The following is a 19,512-nucleotide window of genomic DNA, read 5'->3' as shown; positions in this document are numbered from 1 at the left end:
CTTAAAAGCAAAATTACGCCCTTGGATCGTTTCGTGAGATTAGGCAAAATTCCTCTCCTGTTGGAGTCGCCCGATACGCGTTTGAAGGGGACTCAAAGTTTGTTAACGCGGGGGGCTGTACTGGAGTTAACAGCGTGAAAATGTGGAATTAAAACCACGTGTGAGCTCTCACGTTATCTTCGTTTTCCCTTTACTGTTGTCGTTGCACTGTTCCCTCGGGGTTTTAAGTCACCAAAGTGACGCAAACTGCTCGAATAGTGTGCACGATGCTGCGATACAAGCGAAGATAAACTGTAATTGCTGTTGACAATGCCCATTGGTTTGCGTGTTTTATTAGTCGTCCAACTGTCACTGCAGTATATAAACACCGAGGTCATCTTAAAATTACTGCTATTGTGTCCTCACTGCTGCACTACTTTAACTCTCCACACTCTGGTGGTCACGGTAAATGTTACCCAATTGACCGATTTCAAGCCTTAAAAGAATCACTGCCGCTAGCTCTTGAGGCCGCCGATTTAAATCTTTTGATATTTCCCAGATTGTTCCGTGCCCGTACAGTCGTACGTCCGTTTTGCGGTTGTCCTTAAGCCCCAGCGTGGCTGACGAAGGCAAAACCAAAATGAGCACATCCTAACCGCTTTGCTCTCACAGGAGTACAAACCGTGCTGGCAAAACAAGAACTTCACGCGGCTGGTATTATGCAGTGATAATGGCCTTCTACTGTTCAGCGCCACAGGACGTTATCGGCTTCTCGTAATCCCACAAGGAAATGAGTTAAATCACTTCCATCGCATGCCAGAGATCTTTTTGAAGCCCAAGACTCCAGTTCAACGTTTCCGGGACGTTTTGCCGATTTTCTTATCGCCAACCTACACGAAAGCAGCGAAAAGCAGTGCGACAAAACTAAGCCATAATTCCATGTCGGCCAACACCAGCCGAGCCGAGTGTAAATTGTAATTGACTGTCAAATTAGGTTGTTTGTAAGTCACAGCTTGAAATGACTGACATTGGTGTTTCTGTTTAACTAGTAATACCGCCCACATCATCCGATTCATATATAGAGGCTATTTAAATGGAATGCCTGTGACGCCACTACGCAAACTGAATCTTGAATACGGCGCAAACCTTTCTCATTGATTTGAAATCGTACCATATGCTACCGTAAGGCACAGGAGCCATGTTTGTTCACCGAATCTCTCTTGGTTTTATGCTCGTTCACGTTGTCTACCTTTCCGCCATACCTGTTTTCCCAGTCGACGACAAAAAGAGAACTCCTGTACTTGCCGCTAACTCGGAACCTCTCGAGCCCTGGGAAGTGAATCAAGAATTGATTGACCGTAAAGGTGTGCACGACTTCTGTCGTCCTTTGAATCACTGTGCTTATGTCTCCGTACTTGCATAAAATCCTTTGATTTGCCGCTTGTCCTCTTGCATATTAACCGCAAAAGTAAATCGCACGCAGACCGTGTCAAGCGCCGCGGAATACGTTTTGGCCAAGTTGACGGCTTTTGAAAAAGAGCGGGATCTATCCTTTTTAGCTGGTTTTTTCCCCTGGGCATAATTAACCTTGTAACATCTAACAAATGGACATCTTTGCAGGTGAGGCGGCGTCTTTTGACGGTTGGACTCTTTACGAGGGAGACATCGTTTTAGACATGAGAACACGCCTTCTGATCCGTGGAGGACATCTCCGAAGAAAGCGAGCCGTTAAAAAATTACAGAGCTCGCGATGGCCAAACGGAGAGATTCCTTACGTCGTAGACAGAGACTTAGGTAAGCTGAAAACTATGTCCGAGTTCACAGAACTTTTTCCGACCAAATTCTTTTCTCCTGCATTGCGCTAAAGCTCGCGAGAACCGAAGAGTTGACTGTAGAAAAGTAACGCTCTCTCGCTTGATAGTAAACAACAATCCGAGCCAAGTGTCACTAGCGTAAGAAAGCAATTTTGCCATGTTATTAGGATTTTTAGTGCAAATGAAGTATTTTAATCCACCGCAAATAAACCTCAAGTCTCAGAGCGAATAGGGTTGCAGTATTATGGCTGTATTTTTACTACTCTCCATGAGTTGACTGGACTACCTCAACCCACGCGACAATTTATGTACAAAAGACTTATGGGAATGTTCCATCGTAAATTGCGACCCTCTTTCGACCGTCAAGTCGGGCCGAAGCTCTTTTAGCTTCAAGACTCTCGGTCCTATCCAGTTTGAGCGCTCTAAAAACTTTTTACAAGCGCTAACGTCACGAAAAAGTGCAAACGGTTGAAATTTTTGCTATCAAAAGAACTCAGAATGCATTTCTCTGTAAATATGTGTAGTGGATATATGTGACTTGAGCAATTAATCACACGACGTAATGTAGTCATTAGGATGTCGAAGTAGAGAAGGTTAGAGTTGAGACAATAGCCTGTCATTGTGCTGCTTAATTTCCAATGAAGTTTGTGCTGACATTGAATATTTTAAGCGATAGCGATAACAGGGTCGATAGGATGAGTGGGAACCCACGGCAGAGCACACAGTTTCCAATTTCATTGAGTGTGTGTATGCATGAAGGCGGAGCTACGTGGAACAGTAATTGATGCTGTATTCTTCTCTATCAACAATGACCCCATTGCCGTCAATTTTAATTTAATTACGATATAAAACTACTCAATATACCGTGTTTCACCTTGTCTTTGTTGCCGCTTTCTTGTAGCCATGAAAACGAAGAAAGAAATCAGAAAAGCCCTGAGACACTGGAAGAAAAAGACGTGTCTGCATTTCCGGCACAAGAGAGACAGCGATGTAGATTATATTCGCTTTGTTTACGAACCTGGGTAAGGATTATTAGTGTCCCTTATTTTGACTGAAATATTCATGAAGTATTCCTTGCTTTCCGGTTACTCTAAATACTTGCACAATGGGAAGCTATCCACTAAATGTTACCATCAAAAAGGGTATTGTAAAAGCTGCAAGGGTGAGGAAGTTTGCTATGCCAAGGGTAATTACTCCTTTCAGCAAGCTCTTAGCGTGCTCTTTTATCCTTGATTTCGTTTTAAATATGGTTGGACTTTGGTAAACGTTGTTCACGGTCTACTCGCAAACGACATTATCGAGGAGCGGACCACACAAAAAGCTAAAATATTTCAATGGTTTACACTCTAATTTGCCAACTCATTAACACATCTTCTCGGTGACAAGAAGAAAACGATAGAGTCCGGAAACTCGATGACATTTATATCGTTAATTAACTCATTCAAGTGTGGTCAGCAATAAGCGTCGTAACTGGCAAAGCGCTGCACACACCGGAAAAGTATTGATTGTAGTGTTGTTTTAGTTTTCCTTCTTGCTTTGAAAGCAAACATAAAAAGAGAAAACATGAATAGCAACTTACAATGGCCGAACATTAGAAGAGACAGCAAGATAAAGAAATGGTTTGATTAATTGCCCAGACGATAAAACCAACTTTGAATGGCGAACGGCCGTGATTTGCTGCTGGGGTGTGGAATTAACTACAAACAAACATTTGACAGTTTTTCTATTGTTTACAAATGTCAATAATAATGAAAAGTTTTATCAGGACTTAAAATTACCTTGTGACATTTAGCGACCGCTCAAGAGCGACTTGTGAATGATATTTTCGTTGTCTTTTGCGAGTATGAACCCCCAATTAGGTTTTCTCCCTTAGCAAAACGGATAATAAGAAGTGTTAACGAACTTTAAGACACCGCTAAACTGCAACTTAGCCACCAATGCCGATAACGGACTTCAAAACGACGACTAATTGAAATCAAGCAAGGAATGAAAGCAATTTACAAAGTAGCTTCATTAGTCTTGAAATGTTCAACAAATTCGTATACACAAGTGAAAGAGGTAGCCAGTTCCCGTGACCTCTTCGGTATTTTTGCACCAATCTAGCCTTCATTTTTGAGTAAAACACCGATTATGGCAAATAGGCATTACTACAAAAAAAAAAAAACGTCGTTCGTCAAATGCTACTTTGTAAACAACTTTGTGCCCCACTTCCTTGAAATGTCCACTGAACCAATCATTGACCTCAAACAGAGCTTGTGGTGTACTCTTGTCTGGTGGACACGTGGAGAAATCGTTGTTCACGTGGAGTCGCCAGCAAGACTGATGACCACTTATGTTTTGTCAACAGTTTCTCTTGCCAAAAACATGAGCTGTTACGCGTCTAATGTCACGAACATCGAATGATCCTCTCTTGGCTTTTTTTAGATACAATGTAAGGTAATGAACGCTAGCTGATTTTTATCGTTTCAAAGTGGTAGTGAGGGTTCTAGAACTTTTTTCGTGAAAGCATCGTTAAGTGTTTCAATAATTCATGAATTGTTTTTACCATTTCGAGCAGCAAAACGAAGTGTTTTAGTTGACCACTTTGAAACCATATCTAATTACTTTCATCAAGTTAATCAAAGCCTTGAAGCATATGTGGAAATTTTTCATATGATTTCCAGCTCCGAGGAAGTTATTCGATTGGCTGGACTCCAAAGGGGACGAAAATATTACTATTGTCTCAACCGCGTGCCTTTTTATCTGTTTTGACAGAAGGTTATGTAAAACAACTTGGCATTACACGGCTGATAAAGTTACACCTATTCAGATGATATCAAACAGAAAGATCTACATTCTTAGGCATGAGTTTCCTTTTCTTGACTGATGAATAAGTATCTTTATTTAGCTATTACAAAACTTCACTCGACAGAGTGCAAATTAATGCATAAAACATGGCAACCTCCTTAGAATCTTACTTACGATCTACACTAGTTGTTAATAGTCCCCGTGATCACACGGCTGGCAAAGTAATCACGATGTTTAACATGATGAAAGTATTATATAACTTGAAGCGGTGAAAAAATAACTTGGGTAATACGTCACGTTGTGCTTTACGGGTAGATACTGTTCTACTTGTCATTTGCTGACGGACCTATTCAGTGCTGAGTTCCAAAGTTCAGCTACTTTTAACTGCATGAAGCCGTTGAAGCCTCCAATATCAAAGTAAGGCAGTTTGGAAAACATTTTTCCCAATGAGACCTAAACCTATACATCTAATTAATTTCATGATATATGCATAGCAGGTCTTCTCAGTTATTTTCCGCATAAAATTACAATTTTTTTTTTCGGTGCCAAGCATTACACATCGACTTGAAATGAAGAAATTAGTTTGTTTGTCTATTTTCTTACAAGTGGAAGCAGCTGCGAATACACGAAGATGTCGCCTCGTGGTGTCTGTAGACATGTTTTGACATAAAGACAGAAGAACAGGCAGACGTCCATTTTTTTTTTTGATAATAATTTGAAATTATAATTGACTGGATGAGCACAACTGAATGAACTTGATAAGCTGGTGGTGAACGTACGCAAACGGTACGTTACGCGGGTAAAAATGATACGTTACGATACAAAAGATACGTTTTATTCATAATCCACGCTGACTGAACTCTGGAAATTTCAATCCTGTTTCTCACTCATAGTGTTTTTCGCCTGTAAAAGATTTGGTTTGTGTAATTTAATTGCTTGTTTTCCGTGACGGCTATATGTGTGCTAATGCACTTTCACATTGATGACGTCGATAGCTTAGGAGGACAGTGAAAAACAGGGCTGTAACCAAAAAATATTATGACAGAGGGAATGTTCATGGTTAAATTCTCTTCCTGTAGGTATTTAGTAGTTTTTTTTACTTTCCCCCTTCAAAAAAGAAACCACAAAAACGAAAAAAATGATTGAGGCAAGTGCCTCGGTTTGCCTCATATTGGTTAAGGCCCTGAAAACGCCACACATGTCGCGCGGAATTTTAAAGCCTTTCTTTTACATCAGACGCAGAGACGATAGTAACTGATCCAAGGAATAGCACTCCGCAGATTTAGACCTTGCTAAAACATTGCCTTGCCTCAATTTTCTATAAAGAAAACAAGGACTATAAATAGAAAACTGACCTTCTTCATAGATGGCTTTATTTTAAAAGGTTTGAAGTTCTCTGTATAAGATCAACTCTGATAATCTCTTTTCAGACCGATTAATATCTTTTTTTATCGTGCTGAATGGGCCACCCTGGCTAAATTAAGTTTTTCTTACTTACTTACTTTTCTGCTGCTCCTCAAACAAGAGTAAGTAATCCCGGACTATCAGATGTAACTGCTGCTCAGGCGGATTAACTCTTAACACTGCTTGTTTTCTCAGGGAGTTAGCAAAGTATCAAACTTTCTAAATGTTAAGTAAGCGTATCAAAGCGTAAAAATGTCTTTTAGACAAGGTCGAGTTAATGTTTGGCCGATAAGCGATAGGGAGCTCAAGCAATGAGGACGAAGACGCCCTGGACGACGCCTAGTAAAAAATGGATTTACATTTCAAACTAAATGTGTAACGCCAGCGATCAAACCAAAACAAAATACGAAAAACTAGTCGTCGTCGCTCACGCTCTGCAAAATACCCAGAACTTGGTTATTTAACGTCGTTGTTTTGCAGAGGACGGCTATGAAATACACAAGGACTTATAAAGCACGTGCACAGCCATCGTACTGCTCATTAAATGTTTTGTTTGATGGCGTTCTCGTTGCCTTTTCTCGTCGTTAGGGGGTTTGCTTTACATTACATTCTGCTCAGGTCTTCTCAGAGCAGTTGTTAGATAACTACAATCATCAGTTATGTTTGCCCTTATTAGAAGTTTATGTTAGTAGTTTATCAGTTGTTGAAGCCATTGGATTAAAAGCAACGACTCCATTATTCGCAGATGTTGGTCGTATGTCGGTCGAGCAGGAAGTGAGCAGAAGGTTTCAATAGGTCCTGGATGTGAGTTCATGGGAACCATAATCCACGAGATTGGTCATGCTGTTGGTTTTTGGCACGAGCAGAGCAGACAGGATCGCGATCACTATATTCGGATACTCAAGGAAAATATCCAAACTAACGCAGTTGACCAGTTCAGTAAGTATCTACACACTTGTTATCTTAACAGCAAGAGCAGTAAAAGTAAGGGTATTCCTAAGAGTGAGCAGGATTTGATTTCTCTCACAACATGGAGGCAGCATGGTGGCCGAGTGGTTAGGGCGCGGGGCTTGATATCCGGAGGTCGACAACTCGTGGGTTCAAGTTCTGCTATGACCACTAAGCTGGAGTTGTTTCTCGGGTAACCCTGGTTCAACTTCTCAGTCCTGGTTGTAAATAGCCAACTGGTCTGCCTACTGTTAGGCCTATTTGGGATTTTTAAGCCTTTTACGTTTATTTGAAATACTTTTTTCTTTCAGTTTAAGTGGCATGCCTGAGAACTAGCTATAGTTGTAGCTAAGCGTATGTACCACTTTAAAAGTTAAGCAACATTTGCAGCAACATTGCTTAGATGATAACGAAAACGAGAACTACCAATTATACTATTTCTTGGCGTAATGTTTATAGATACCTTAAGTTCATCACGAAATGATGCAACTCTTTACAGATAAGATGCCGAGAAAAGTGATGGATTCCATGGGCTATGAATATGACTATTTCTCTATTATGCATTACGGGACGAAGTTTTTCAGTTCAAACGGCAAAGCAACCATTAAAATTCGCAAGAAAGGGAAAAAGATCGGAGCCCAGATTGGTCAGCGCAAGAGTCTATCTTGGATTGATGTTGCACAGGTCCATGCCATGTACAACTGTAATAAAATTCCTTCAGAGGAATCAAGTAAGTTGACTGGAATAAGTTTGAGATTATCTTATGAGTCGCGGTAACCTCATGGTTAGTGCGCTCGACTCCAGATCGAGCGGTCCGGGTTCGAGCCCCGGCCGGGGACATTGCGTTGCATTCCTGGGCAAGACACTTTACTCTCACAGTACCTCTCTCCACCCAGGTGTACAAATAGTTACTGGAAAATTTAATGCTGGGGGGTAACCCTGCAGTGGACTAGCATCTTATCAAAGGGAGGAGTACAAATATTCTTAGTCGCCTCCCATGCTGCAGAAACCGGAATAAGCTCCGGCCTGATAGACCACTTGGCTCCCATACAGACTTTACCTTAAATTTTATTTTATGAAAAGCAGGAACATCTTCGCTTAACGGGGACAGACTAGGCAAATGAAAAATTGAGTTGTTTTAAGTATAATAAGAAATTATATTTATCATTTTGATAAGAACCAGTGTCTAAATTTAACTTCAATGTATTTGCTACAAGACTAAGAGGCCATTATTTTTCTCCAAACTGACTCTTGGTTTAAACATATCCTAAAGCTGACTTTTTCTTCGTCCCAGAAATCTGCATCAACAGTACAACAGGAGATGGACGGGAGTATCGAGGGCAATTAAACTACACTGAGAAAGGCGTGATGTGCCAACCATGGAATGAACGATGGCCGCATGATCCAGAGGAGACAAAGAAATTGAGAAATCCTACGAGAGAGGGACTGGGCAAACATAATTATTGCCGTAATCCGCGTGGTAAACGCGCGCGTCCTTGGTGTTACACGACTCTAAAGAGGCCTGTATGGCAGTACTGTGACATTGTGGTATGCAATCAAACATTAAAAATTGGTGAAGAAGACACCTGAAACATACGCCGTCGACGGCTGAGATGGTAAATTGTGCGCGAGCGTTTTAAAAGCACCTTGCTCACACAGCATGGGTCCTTGTTAACCATGGTTCCTCGTTATCTCATGTGGATTCTTCATTCTGAACAACGTAAAAATGAACGGGAATACGTTATACGACAAGGAAAAGGAAGCCACACCGTTGGTATGAAAGCACCCTTCGGAAAAGGCGCTCACTCAGTCTTCGAATGCAAAATCTGCTATAAAGTCTTATCGGTATGTACAGAAAATAGGGAGAACTCCATTGACGTCAAAGAAAACAATTTATAAACTTAAAGAGACAAAGTTATATTTAACATCAATTTATGGAGGAAAGCACAGTGTGTGGAAGTGAACACCATGAACGCACGTTTATGGATTAAGCTGCGGTTTGGCTTAGCAAATGCCCTGCATGTGTTCTCGCTGAACTTGGTCTTTTAGCAATGGGAGGAAGAAATCACTGCAGTTTGTTTCCGGGAATTTTAACAACTTCTTTAGTAAGGACGCGTTACAAAAACTTTTGAGTTCTTATAACATTAATTTCCTGAGTTTTCCCTAATGAGTCGCCACTTTCCTCATTTAGGCAAGCGAGACGCCAAAACTGAAAGTAACGTAGACTGGGTATTAGCGATCGATTCAGCCGGTAAATTAGGCATAAAACTGCAAGTTTTAAATCATCCAACGAAATACGTGGCAATAGCTCTATTCTTACTTAATATTTAATGATTCACGTTGTTTCATCTTGTGGTTTTCACTGACCTCCTAGCTTGCTCCACCCAGCGTAAGCTATTGTTTAGAGGTTTGTTGTTTTCTTGGACCAATTTATGAATTGTGGGCGGTATATAATAAAGGGTTTTGTTTAGGAATTTTCCGGCTGAGGAATATTTTAAAAGCCATCACGTACGCTGCGAGAATTGTTTTTTCGACACATTCTTTGGCTAGCTTTAACTGGCAATTACTATATTTGGATTTATTAGAGAAGGTATGACTATCTGTCTTCAAACTCTCACCTGTCTAAGGGCGACTTTGTTGAATGTCTTCTTTATTACATAACATACAATCTCAATTTGCGTACTGCCGCTGACTGATGATACTCGAATAGCTCCTATCTAGTTTCGTCGGAATATAATGAGTCAAATACCATTTAATATCCCTGTTTATTGCACAAAGTATCTTTATTCATTTCCATTATGGAAAATTGTCATGAACAAGTGTCGCAAACGTTTGACGCCCCATCCACACTTATCCGGACAAATTTAAAACGCATCTATTTGTCCCATGTAGTTTAACCGATTGCAGTCGTGACCGAAAACTGATCTTGTCCAAAACGGTCTAGCCTCCAAAATGACAAAAATTGAAAATACTGGCCAGGCGCTGGCCATACTGTGGACAAAGACAGTGTGGAAGGACTGGAAAACGTTCCCATATTAGAGGGAAATCGTCTCAGCCGTGAAATTATGCCCAAAGAATTATAACAGACTCGCGTTTGATGTTGCAATATCAATAAGTTGTTTTGTTACAATGTTAATAGTTCGCGTAAAATCAACAGCGAGTGTCATAGATCAACAAAACCCTTATCACAAAGACTGAAAACACTGGTTGTGTTGGTGTAAACGCCAAATTCGTTAAGTGAACACGTGATCCACTATCGAGCGAGATTAGAAATTTAGAAACAAAAATAGTTTAGTTTATTGTATGGATACAAGCATGGAAAGAGAATGTTGTTTATAATATATGTTTTAATTAATTTAACTCACTCGTGGTTTATAGAGTAAAATGTACAATATTAAATTCTTTTCCTTATAATTATTGTAAATGTTTGAAAGTGTATATGAATTTTAAGGGATAATTTACTTCTATAATAACAGCTAAGAAAAAGCAATCATGAAGTATGTTTCGCTTTGTTCTCTTTAAACCGGTCAATACGATATGGTATTATTTATCTTTTAGGAAAAGCAACCCATGTTGTTTGTGTTAGTTCAAAGATTTCTCACCAGCTCATCAAAAAAAAGTATCTCAAGTCTTGTAAGAGTGCGATTACTTTAAATAAGGTCACCCATGGAAAATCTCTCCGAACTGTTCAGTGGTGTTTGAGTGTTGAAACAATGCAAAAAACTGGCACTAATTTGTCGCAAGATTTATTTTTATCTCCCAAAGTTTGCTTTCTTTCAATCTACGCAGAATTTGACAGGTGGCCTTAGTTTTAAAGAAATGGCACCACTGTAAGGGTTTTGGTTTTATAAAGTGATCCATTTTAAAGTTAATATTCATTTGGTCCCTCAACTTTTACTTGAATTTTTTTCCTTTTGCTTTAGCAACTCGGTTTTCTAAAAAGATGCAATACCTTCACACAACAGTTCTTGAGCTTCAGAACGTTCTAACCCATAAAATTGTACTTAAACCATGCGTTGTATTGTTTGGAAGTTCAAGGATTCAAGAAACTTCACAAATTAACTTAAGAGCTGTAAGATAACCTGTCTGAGTATTAAAATTTCCACTCATTTAGGAACGATGGTATTCATTGTCTCGTTAAATAAAATCACTCCCAGAGATTGCACAGGACGCTTTCCTTATACAGCCTCAAAATCAGTGGGCGCATATAACAGAGGATCGAAACGAACCTTAGGTTGGGCTGCCAATGACTGGGGGTAAATATAGCAAATGTATAGAGCACTGAAATGTTTTATGACGATTAGTATGGGTAATCAAATGATGATCAGTGAAATTAGGAAATAATTTTACGGGCGTTTTGTCAAAATTTTAACAAGGCAAGGGAAATTATTTTGTAATTACACGAGTATACTATTTGATTACTTTTTAATGTCATGGGTGACAAATTACACTTAGAATCGTGAGCTTTTGGCTTGCTTACTGTATCGAGAAATTTCGCGCCAAACGTTACCCTGGCAACGCTGAAATTTTGCGCCAAAATTAAGGAGTAATTTGTCACCCATGATATTACAGCAAAAAGAACCCGTTACCAGTTGTTCTTATAACCCCTGATCGAAGGTTGTAGCGATAACCCATCGGAAAACCTCGCCCAGCGAGTTCATGCTAAAAACCAAAGCACTAGCCTCAAAAATAAACTACCTTCGAAGTTACATTTGTCGTGCGGCGCGTGTGTTTGTCGCACGGAATTCGAATTACAAAGAAATCCAGGCTAAAAATCAATCAGTGAAAGGGAAATAAAATTATCAGAGTGAAACCAATTGGAAAGCAGCGAAATGCAGCTAATCCGTTGGAGAATAAGACAGCAAAGCTTCTCAGTTGTAAAACCTGAAGAGTAATTTGCTTGCACGCAATGATTTAATCGGAAATTAAATAGTGCATGTTTCGAGCTTTCTTGCTTGTTTGTTTATTTAACTCTCACGAGAAACTGGTCAAGACAAGTTATCGGAAAAATAAAAGTCGGTGAATGATAACGTTTGGTTCAAGTCAAAAACAGAACAAAATTTAAAATTATAATCGAGTCACTATAAGAAACCGTTTATACTTTGCCGACTCATGTCACTTCAGATAGTCCTGTTTTGACGATACGATAATCAGGACGTAACATGTCGATTATTTCGATAGTCGATAAAAATCGATCACTGTCGATCGTTGTCGATACTAATTAATCGACAAATATCGGAAATCGATAAAAGTCGATCACACAATTTATTGTGATTATCGGCTTTGTTCGACTATGATTGACTTTGATCGATTTTGATCGATTTCAATCGACAAGTATCGGAAATACAAAAAACGATGTATGGCGTAGGCATACGTAGGTTGCGTACTGATACAACAGTCACAGGTGCAAGGAGAAGCAAGGTGCATACAAACCCAGCGAATACAGCACACGTAGCGGAGAGGGAGGAGAGTCGTAGTAGCTTGTATTTGTCAAATGTTGAACTGAACAAAAACACTGATGAAATAAAATGTCAATTTAATTTACGTTACTTCTTAATTACTTTGCTGGCCTCGATTTTTTCCCGCGTCTAGTCTAAACTTTGGCCCGTTCTGTCCCCCCGAAGAAACACGACTTCGAGTTCCCTGATCTCTCATCTCCCCCGCCTAGAGAGACTCTGGGAACTAGGTTGGTTCGAGTTATGTTATAGATCACGATTTAGTTCAGCTGAAACTGTTAATCGATCATTTCTCGAGGTAATTTAAACATTCTATTCTGTAATGAATAACAGACCACTTGGTTGTTCAGGTTTTTGTTCAAGTTTATTGTCATACAGATTTACTTTAGAGCTGTTTACACTCGGCATAAAAAAAGTCATTGGAGCTATTATTGGTTTGGTTACTTGAATTTTGTAACTGATTGAAACATTTGTCTGCATTTTTGTCGATAAAATCGATAATCAGTTGAAAACCTTGTGATTATCGACTTTTATCGACAAACTTAACTTGTCGATTGACAATTATCGACAAATATCGAGTACTATCGACTTATCGACTACGTTTTCGATGATCGACTTTGATCGACATGTTACGTCCTGGATAATAACTGGATTAAAATTCATGCTATACGATAAACCAAATTTAAAAATCGCTCAGAGATCCGGCGCAGTGAAAAGTAGATAAACCGTTTTCATTCGTGTTTAGGTAAATTAAATACCAAAAATGAACTGCATGTAGTGTTATAAACACCAATAGAAGGCCATTAATTTAAAGTAATATTCTCAACAAGTCAATTTGAAAGCAATGAGGTTTAAGGTACGTAAATGTTGCAGCTGTACGACAAACTAAAATAAATTGAAATCAATTATATATACGAGTTATACAACGCTTTCAAGTGATGTACTATGGAATATCCCACGAACCCTGAGGCGAGTGTGTATACCAGCAAAACAATAGTGACAAGTGTGATATCCCATTGTATACCACGAGAGGGTGTTGGATAACTATTTTATACCGTGCCATAGAAAATACAGTGACCAACACAATCACTGCAGTGCACGATGGGAAGGTTGGGTGTAATACCGTGAATATACAACGGCTTTCCTGTATTCTGATTGGCTGTATTTTCTATGGCATGGTATAAAGTCTGATAAACTATGATATTAAACGAGAAACTGAAGTTGAATATCAGTAAAAATGAGCACCGTTTGTAGCTTTCGTGCAGGTTTACTCGATCCATACTTAAATAAAACTGAAAATGCGTGTCTAATGTTTGAAAATTAATAATATTGGGGAAAGCTTCTCAGGCGAACATCTATCATAATCCATTACATGATTATTTAAATGGATGCGCGCTCTCTGATTGGTCAATCAGCTATGGTTTATTGTGCCAGTAAACTCGTGGAAATTTCGCGTGTCTTCTGAATTAAAATATAAAAGCAATAGACCACAAGTTTTTACGGTTTAAAGGCATGATAAACCATTTGGGAGTAGGAAGAACACTCGAAGAATTCGTAAATCACGAGCCGCAGGCGAGTGATCTACGAATTCTTCTCGTGTTCTTCCAACATCCCGCGTGGTTTATCAGCCTATAAACCATAAAAGCTTGTGGTCTATTGCTTAAATAATACATATGAAATGGTTCAGTTATTGACTATAAAGCTCGCCGTTTTCACTCTAGCAGATTAATCTCGAAAATAAACTATTTGTTTAATTTGCCGACTAAAGTAAATTGCCGCTTACAAGCCCTGGGCTTCTACAACTTCGTAAGGGCTTTTAGATGGGCTTATAAACAGAGGGGCTTATATCCGAGTAGGCTCATAGTCCGGATTACAAAGCCGTTTCGAGACGAGCTATGGCGGTGTTGATCAAAGGTTTTTCATTTACTGGTTTTTCTAAGCTTTAAAACATGGTAATAAAACGAATCCAAAACAAGGAAAGTTAGACGGGGCATTATATCCGGGGGGCTTATAACCGGATGTATTTTTTGCTTTACAGTTATATGGGCCTGTACCTGGAGGGGCTTATAAGAGGGGGTGCTTATAAACGACAGTTTACGGTAATTACTCGTCAAATCTTAGGCAGTTTGACAATCCTTTTCATAAGTAAAGGGTTTCCCACTGAGATTAATAGACGATAAAAACTTTGCAATCGTGTATTATGATGGAAGCATTACATCCCAAACTAGAGTTTCTGGACTACTTTCATCAAGTAGGTATGTGTGGAAATTGATTCATTTAAATCTTAGTTTGAAGAATTATTGAGAACAGTTTAAGAATGATGTACTGAAATAATTTTCATTTAGAAGAAAAAGGGACATCTAACCAGATAACAGCGATCTTAAAATAATAATGCTGATAACAAGATTGGTTATCTTTGAACATTTTCAGCGTGTAAAAGTAAATGTCTGAGAACGTTTTTAGTACTACTGTATCAAATTTCAGACGTACTTGACAAGTTTTCACTTGTTAATAGGTTTGTCTGTAAAACCGACCGCTCAGTAGTAAACAATTTGTTGACATAGTTAATACTTTTACGGTATTATCTTTTCCTTAGGTCAAATTGATAATATATATGTTTTGAAATGCGATTATGGCTCTAGTCAGGATCTGCCATTTTCGATATCATCGAAATTATTGATATTGCATAGTGAAGCGAAATCTGATTGCTTTACTGTAAGTATGTTTATTATCTTAAGAAGTTTTACAGTGATTTCCTTCGTTTCGACCAGTACCGAATAAAATGTAATAGCCAATTCTCGTATGTAAACAGAAACAAAGATGTGGCTGACTAGGGCCGTTTAACGTAGGTGGCACATTTTGTACAAAAATCTTTGACCGCTTATGTAGTGGGGAAAGTACGACCAAATTCTTGCTCTCATCTTAAAGTTCAGTTCAGTTCTTTGTCGTTTCAGAAAAGGGAGACGAGAATCAGAGCATCAACTCATGGATAAATTAAGAGCGGCAAAAGTTTTGTGTTTTATCTAAAACAAAGCGAAGTAACGATGAATTCTTCCTGGCCGAACAATTCTTCAGAGGAAGCAAGGTCTCCAAGCTCTGCCGTCAGCCAAACAGTTTCTGGAAGTACCACTGCCAGTCAAGTCATCTACTCCATAGTTTCCCTTGTGGCATTACTTGGAAACACGCTTGTTATTCTTGTCTTCATCTTTGATAAGAAGCTTTTAAAGAAATCCTACAACACGTTAATCTTTTCCCTGGCTATCGCTGATGTTCTGACAGCCATGAGCTTGATTACAAACCCGGCTTTTGTTCTAGTTGACTCTTTTCCTTATCCAACTGGTCCTGTCCTGGGCGAGCTTTTCTGCCGACTCATATGGAGCCGGGCGATTCTCTTCCAGTTGGTGGTATTCTCCGTCTACATATGCTTAGCGCTGACGGCGGAGCGATGGTTTGCTGTAGTTAAGCCTCATAAGTACAACGACGTCTTCAGCAGAAAAAAGATTACCTGCTACATCTTCTCTTCTTGGGTATGTGCGTTTTTATCGGCAGGTTCAGGAATGATTGAAACAGTGTACAGAGCCTCACCCAACAAAATCTGCGAGTTCCAGTTTATCGCTGGAGGATCCGTTCTGCGTGTCGTGATAGGGGTCTTTCAATCTGTGGTGAAAATGGTTTTCCCTTGCGCCACTATGATAGGCCTGTACATCCACATGATTTATACAGTGAAGATGTCCGCGGCTGCGTCAGCGGCAAGCAAAGTTAAACTGCGCTCGAGAATGACGCGGATAGTGGGAGTTGTCTGTTGCACTCTAATCATTTGTTACGCGCCAAACCAAATCCTCTGGGTGTTTGCATTGGCGGGAAAAGTAGAGTTGGATTCCGAGGTACACCACGCGACCGCACTGCTCACGTTTGTCGCCAGTTGCGTCAATCCAGTTATCTATGGGTTGAGCAACAGCAATTACCGAGAGCGCTACAAGGAGATTCTGGTTACTGCGTATCACAGAGTGTGTGGTGGGAGAGCCAGCCAAGCAAACCAACCCAGCGTGGCTGGCGCTAACGGAAGACAACCGCGCGTACATCCAAGACCACAACAAAAAGACATTCCGCAAAAAAAGAACCCACTGAAAATGTAAACTTCTTTGCTACGTCTTCTGAGGTGTATAATGAAATTAATTGAAACTGCCGTTCGTATAATTTTAATTTTGAGCAGGGCTCAGTAATGCCTTTGCATTTAATTTCTGAATTTTCTTATTTAGGTAGCACCTAGCCAATGTAATGTGCTTGCAACTTTTGATTTCAGCACTGATAAGGTTTCTCGAGAATGGTTTAAAAATATTTCAAATGGATTAGATGCTTCAAATTTTCAAATTGAGACATGGGCTTTGTCTCAGTGAAGTTTTGAATAACTGGGTGACACGCTTTAGTGTACATACAGATATCAGTTTTAAGTTGAATTGTTGAATTCTCATGGAGCGATCACCGGGAGATCTATGTGAAGATGTATGTGGGTTCTAAATAATGGTAGAGATGTATACTTTGTTATTCTATTTAAAGGTAGAGATGTATATATTTGTTCTAAATTATGGTAGAGATGCTTATGATTTCTGTTCTAATTAATGGTAGAGATGTATATATCTCTTCATACTGAATGGTGGAGATGAACCTATGTTCTAATATAATTAATGGTAGAGATTTATATAATGTTCTAAATAATGGTAGAGGATTTATATACACTGCATATTATAAGTAATGTTAGAAATGATGCATTGAATGCAAAAAAGAGCATTTGGCCTTATGATAAAGCTGAAGACGGCCACGCTTGTAGGACAAGACCATGTTAAGCTTAACCATAACATTTATTTGCAGCCAAGGAGGAAAAAAAAGGAAAATACGCGAAAATAAACGTTATCGTAGCTATATGAACTTTTCCTCATGTCACTTGTCTCTGTGTTTCCTAATTCGCAAATCTCATTGGAACACATACACGCACATGAATATTTTCAAGCTGTTCTTTTTTTAAAGATTTCATGTCTCAATATTAATTAACCACATATTTTATAGTATGGTGGTATTTCGCCACGTTTACTAAAACCCATACATTGAAAAGTGAAGCGAAAATTTTGATTTAAACTTCACAATGAACCCTAGAAATCCCCGCTCCTGTCAAATTGGAATACTCCTCAGGGTTGAGGTCTTATTGTATTCTGATCACTGTCAAAAGATGTCGAAGATCGAGGTGCTTACCTCAATGCAATGCTCATTCTAAACCGTCCCGTCCCGTCCCCTCTTCAATAGGTCAGTGTCAAAAGTTCTCTTTCCTAATTGTGCCATATCAGCATGATAGCCAAATGCGACCAAATATACAAGTAGAAAAAAGGTGTAGTTTAGGGAAGAAGTTAAGGATGACAAAAAATGGAAGTGGTTTACGGCTTGATTTTGTGGCAAGATGTCAAGAATTCGAAATTGCCTTTGTGGTGAATTTTTTTTTCTCCAAGCGAAAGAGTTTTGCGTAATTTTTAATGTTAGTAATTAATTTTTTTCAGAGGGGGTGGGGGTGTGTGGGTGAGTGAGTGGTATTTCTCTGCTTTACGCCTCTCAGCTTTTGCTGTTTTGCAATATTAAAAGCAGGTTAACAGCAAGTTCCTAGTCATATTTATTAATTGGCTTGGCACGTTAATTATACTCTGCCATGCCTAGGCCCTCCTGTGTTACTGTTCAAGTTTCTGTGAAATTTAAAATTGGCGTTTTGGACCTTTGCTGCCCTCAGACAAATAAAGCAAGGCACAGAATGTACTCTTAGCCACGAAATGTATATATCCCTGTCGCTACTACAAGTTAAATGAAATTCTCCAGCCGAATCGCTTTCAATGTATGTCATGCAAAGATTTTAATTTATTCAATATGGCGGCGAGTCGAGTAAATGTTTAATACACTTCTGACACTCCTTGATATTTCAAGCTATTTCATTCACTCAGTGGTATTCATATGACATCCCATCTCCACTCTGTTTCGTTCTACTTTCGACTTAAGCTTCTGCGTAGATTAAAAATCTGACTAAAAGACTAAAAGATCAAGTCGCACTTCGGCTCGATTTCCGCCGCTTTCTCGAGTCCTGTCGCAAGCGGAATAAAAATGCTGGAATAACTTTTCTTCTTACTGAAATAATTCCTGTATATTTTAACAAGAAGGCAGGAATAAAATTCTGGTAAAAAAGAGAAAATAAGATTAATCGGAAAAAAAAAGGAAGAAAAGAAGAAAAAAAGATTTCCTTCGAGCCGGATTCGAACCAGCGACCTAAGGATGACAGACAGTTCCTCTACAGTCCTCCGCTCTACCAACTGAGCTATCGAAGGATCCATACCTCCACGAGGGAAAATTTATATATTTAAATATATTTTCATGACACCTTTTTGTATTTAACGCACCACAATAACTCTTTGTTGTTAAATACGTTCATGTAAAGATCAAAGCTGAAGTTATAAGTAAACAATCTTCTGTTTAAAATATCGGCAGAAGCGAGCGGTAATAGATCGTTTTCACGTGACGTCATCACTTTCTAAAATCCAAACTTGAAGGGCTACCAAAGTTTTTATCCTCATCAGGCATATGAGGCGGTATATTTATATCTGTTAACAATTTTACAGGTCCATAGCGTGCTTCGTTTGGAAACCAGAGCGTTTTGAATTTCAGGGTTATGGAGGTGCGTGACACAAGGCTACGATCGAGTTTGTTGAAAAATATATACTTATCTCATGATTTTGAGCCTTTTTAGAAGTGAGAAACGTGGTTAAGTAAATGTTTGCTTGTTCAATACTGATAATCAGTCACCGAGACAGCCAAAGTAAGTTCCAGGTGTTTACACTAGTTTCCGGCCGCCATGTTGGTGTACCACGATGTACACCAACATGGCGTTTTCATACTGCGGTCCGTAAATTTCTGCTAAACATTTCTGCTAAACATATCTGAAGTTTGGGGAGGTACACAGACCTAAAACTTGGAGAAGTGTCTTATTTAGTTATCTTCTATGACATCACAACTTCTTTGCTTTTTCCACTAGATGGTTTTCGATTTTTTTTTTGTTGCGTGACAGTAAAAACGAACCATTGTTTAGTAAAATATTG

At 39.1% G+C, this 19,512-nt stretch overlaps 2 protein-coding genes and 1 non-coding gene across 3 annotated transcripts; 2 read left to right on the top strand and 1 right to left on the bottom strand.

Annotated features, from left to right (window-relative positions):
• The first annotated feature begins 308 nt into the window (after window positions 1–308).
• Window positions 309–11,049, top strand: LOC110064015 (zinc metalloproteinase nas-4-like). Its single transcript, XM_020771021.2, has 6 exons — window positions 309–1,343; window positions 1,600–1,773; window positions 2,695–2,815; window positions 6,730–6,923; window positions 7,432–7,662; window positions 8,227–11,049. Exons 1-6 carry the CDS (start codon window positions 1,178–1,180, stop codon window positions 8,520–8,522), a joined length of 1,182 nt encoding a protein of 393 aa, XP_020626680.1. The 5' UTR covers window positions 309–1,177; the 3' UTR covers window positions 8,523–11,049.
• Window positions 11,050–15,432: 4,383 nt separating this feature from the next.
• Window positions 15,433–16,567, top strand: LOC110063839 (melatonin receptor type 1A-like). Its single transcript, XM_020770839.2, has one exon. It carries the CDS (start codon window positions 15,433–15,435, stop codon window positions 16,522–16,524), a length of 1,092 nt encoding a protein of 363 aa, XP_020626498.2. The 3' UTR covers window positions 16,525–16,567.
• A 2,090-nt stretch (window positions 16,568–18,657) lies between these two features.
• Trnay-gua (transfer RNA tyrosine (anticodon GUA)) lies at window positions 18,658–18,744 on the bottom strand. The gene is given in 2 exon segments: window positions 18,658–18,693; window positions 18,708–18,744. It is a non-coding gene; the product is annotated as a tRNA-Tyr (tRNA).
• Between the last annotated feature and the right edge of the window lie 768 nt (window positions 18,745–19,512).

This window comes from Orbicella faveolata, unplaced genomic scaffold (genome assembly GCF_042242905.1).
Source record: "Orbicella faveolata isolate gen_17 unplaced genomic scaffold, um_ofav_v1 contig_12, whole genome shotgun sequence".
NCBI lineage: Eukaryota > Metazoa > Cnidaria > Anthozoa > Scleractinia > Merulinidae > Orbicella > Orbicella faveolata.
This window is presented reverse-complemented; position numbering and strand designations above follow the sequence as displayed.

Excerpts from the sequence above, each read along its gene's own strand:
- LOC110063839 (XM_020770839.2), top strand. The coding sequence starts at position 15,433 with ATGAATTCTTCCTGGCCGAACAATTCTTCAGAGGAAGCAAGGTCTCCA.
- LOC110064015 (XM_020771021.2), top strand. The coding sequence starts at position 1,178 with ATGTTTGTTCACCGAATCTCTCTTGGTTTTATGCTCGTTCACGTTGTC. Across the intron at positions 2,816-6,729 it reads CGCTTTGTTTACGAACCTGG|ATGTTGGTCGTATGTCGGTC; the intron begins GTAAGGATTATT and ends CATTATTCGCAG. Across the intron at positions 6,924-7,431 it reads TAACGCAGTTGACCAGTTCA|ATAAGATGCCGAGAAAAGTG; the intron begins GTAAGTATCTAC and ends AACTCTTTACAG.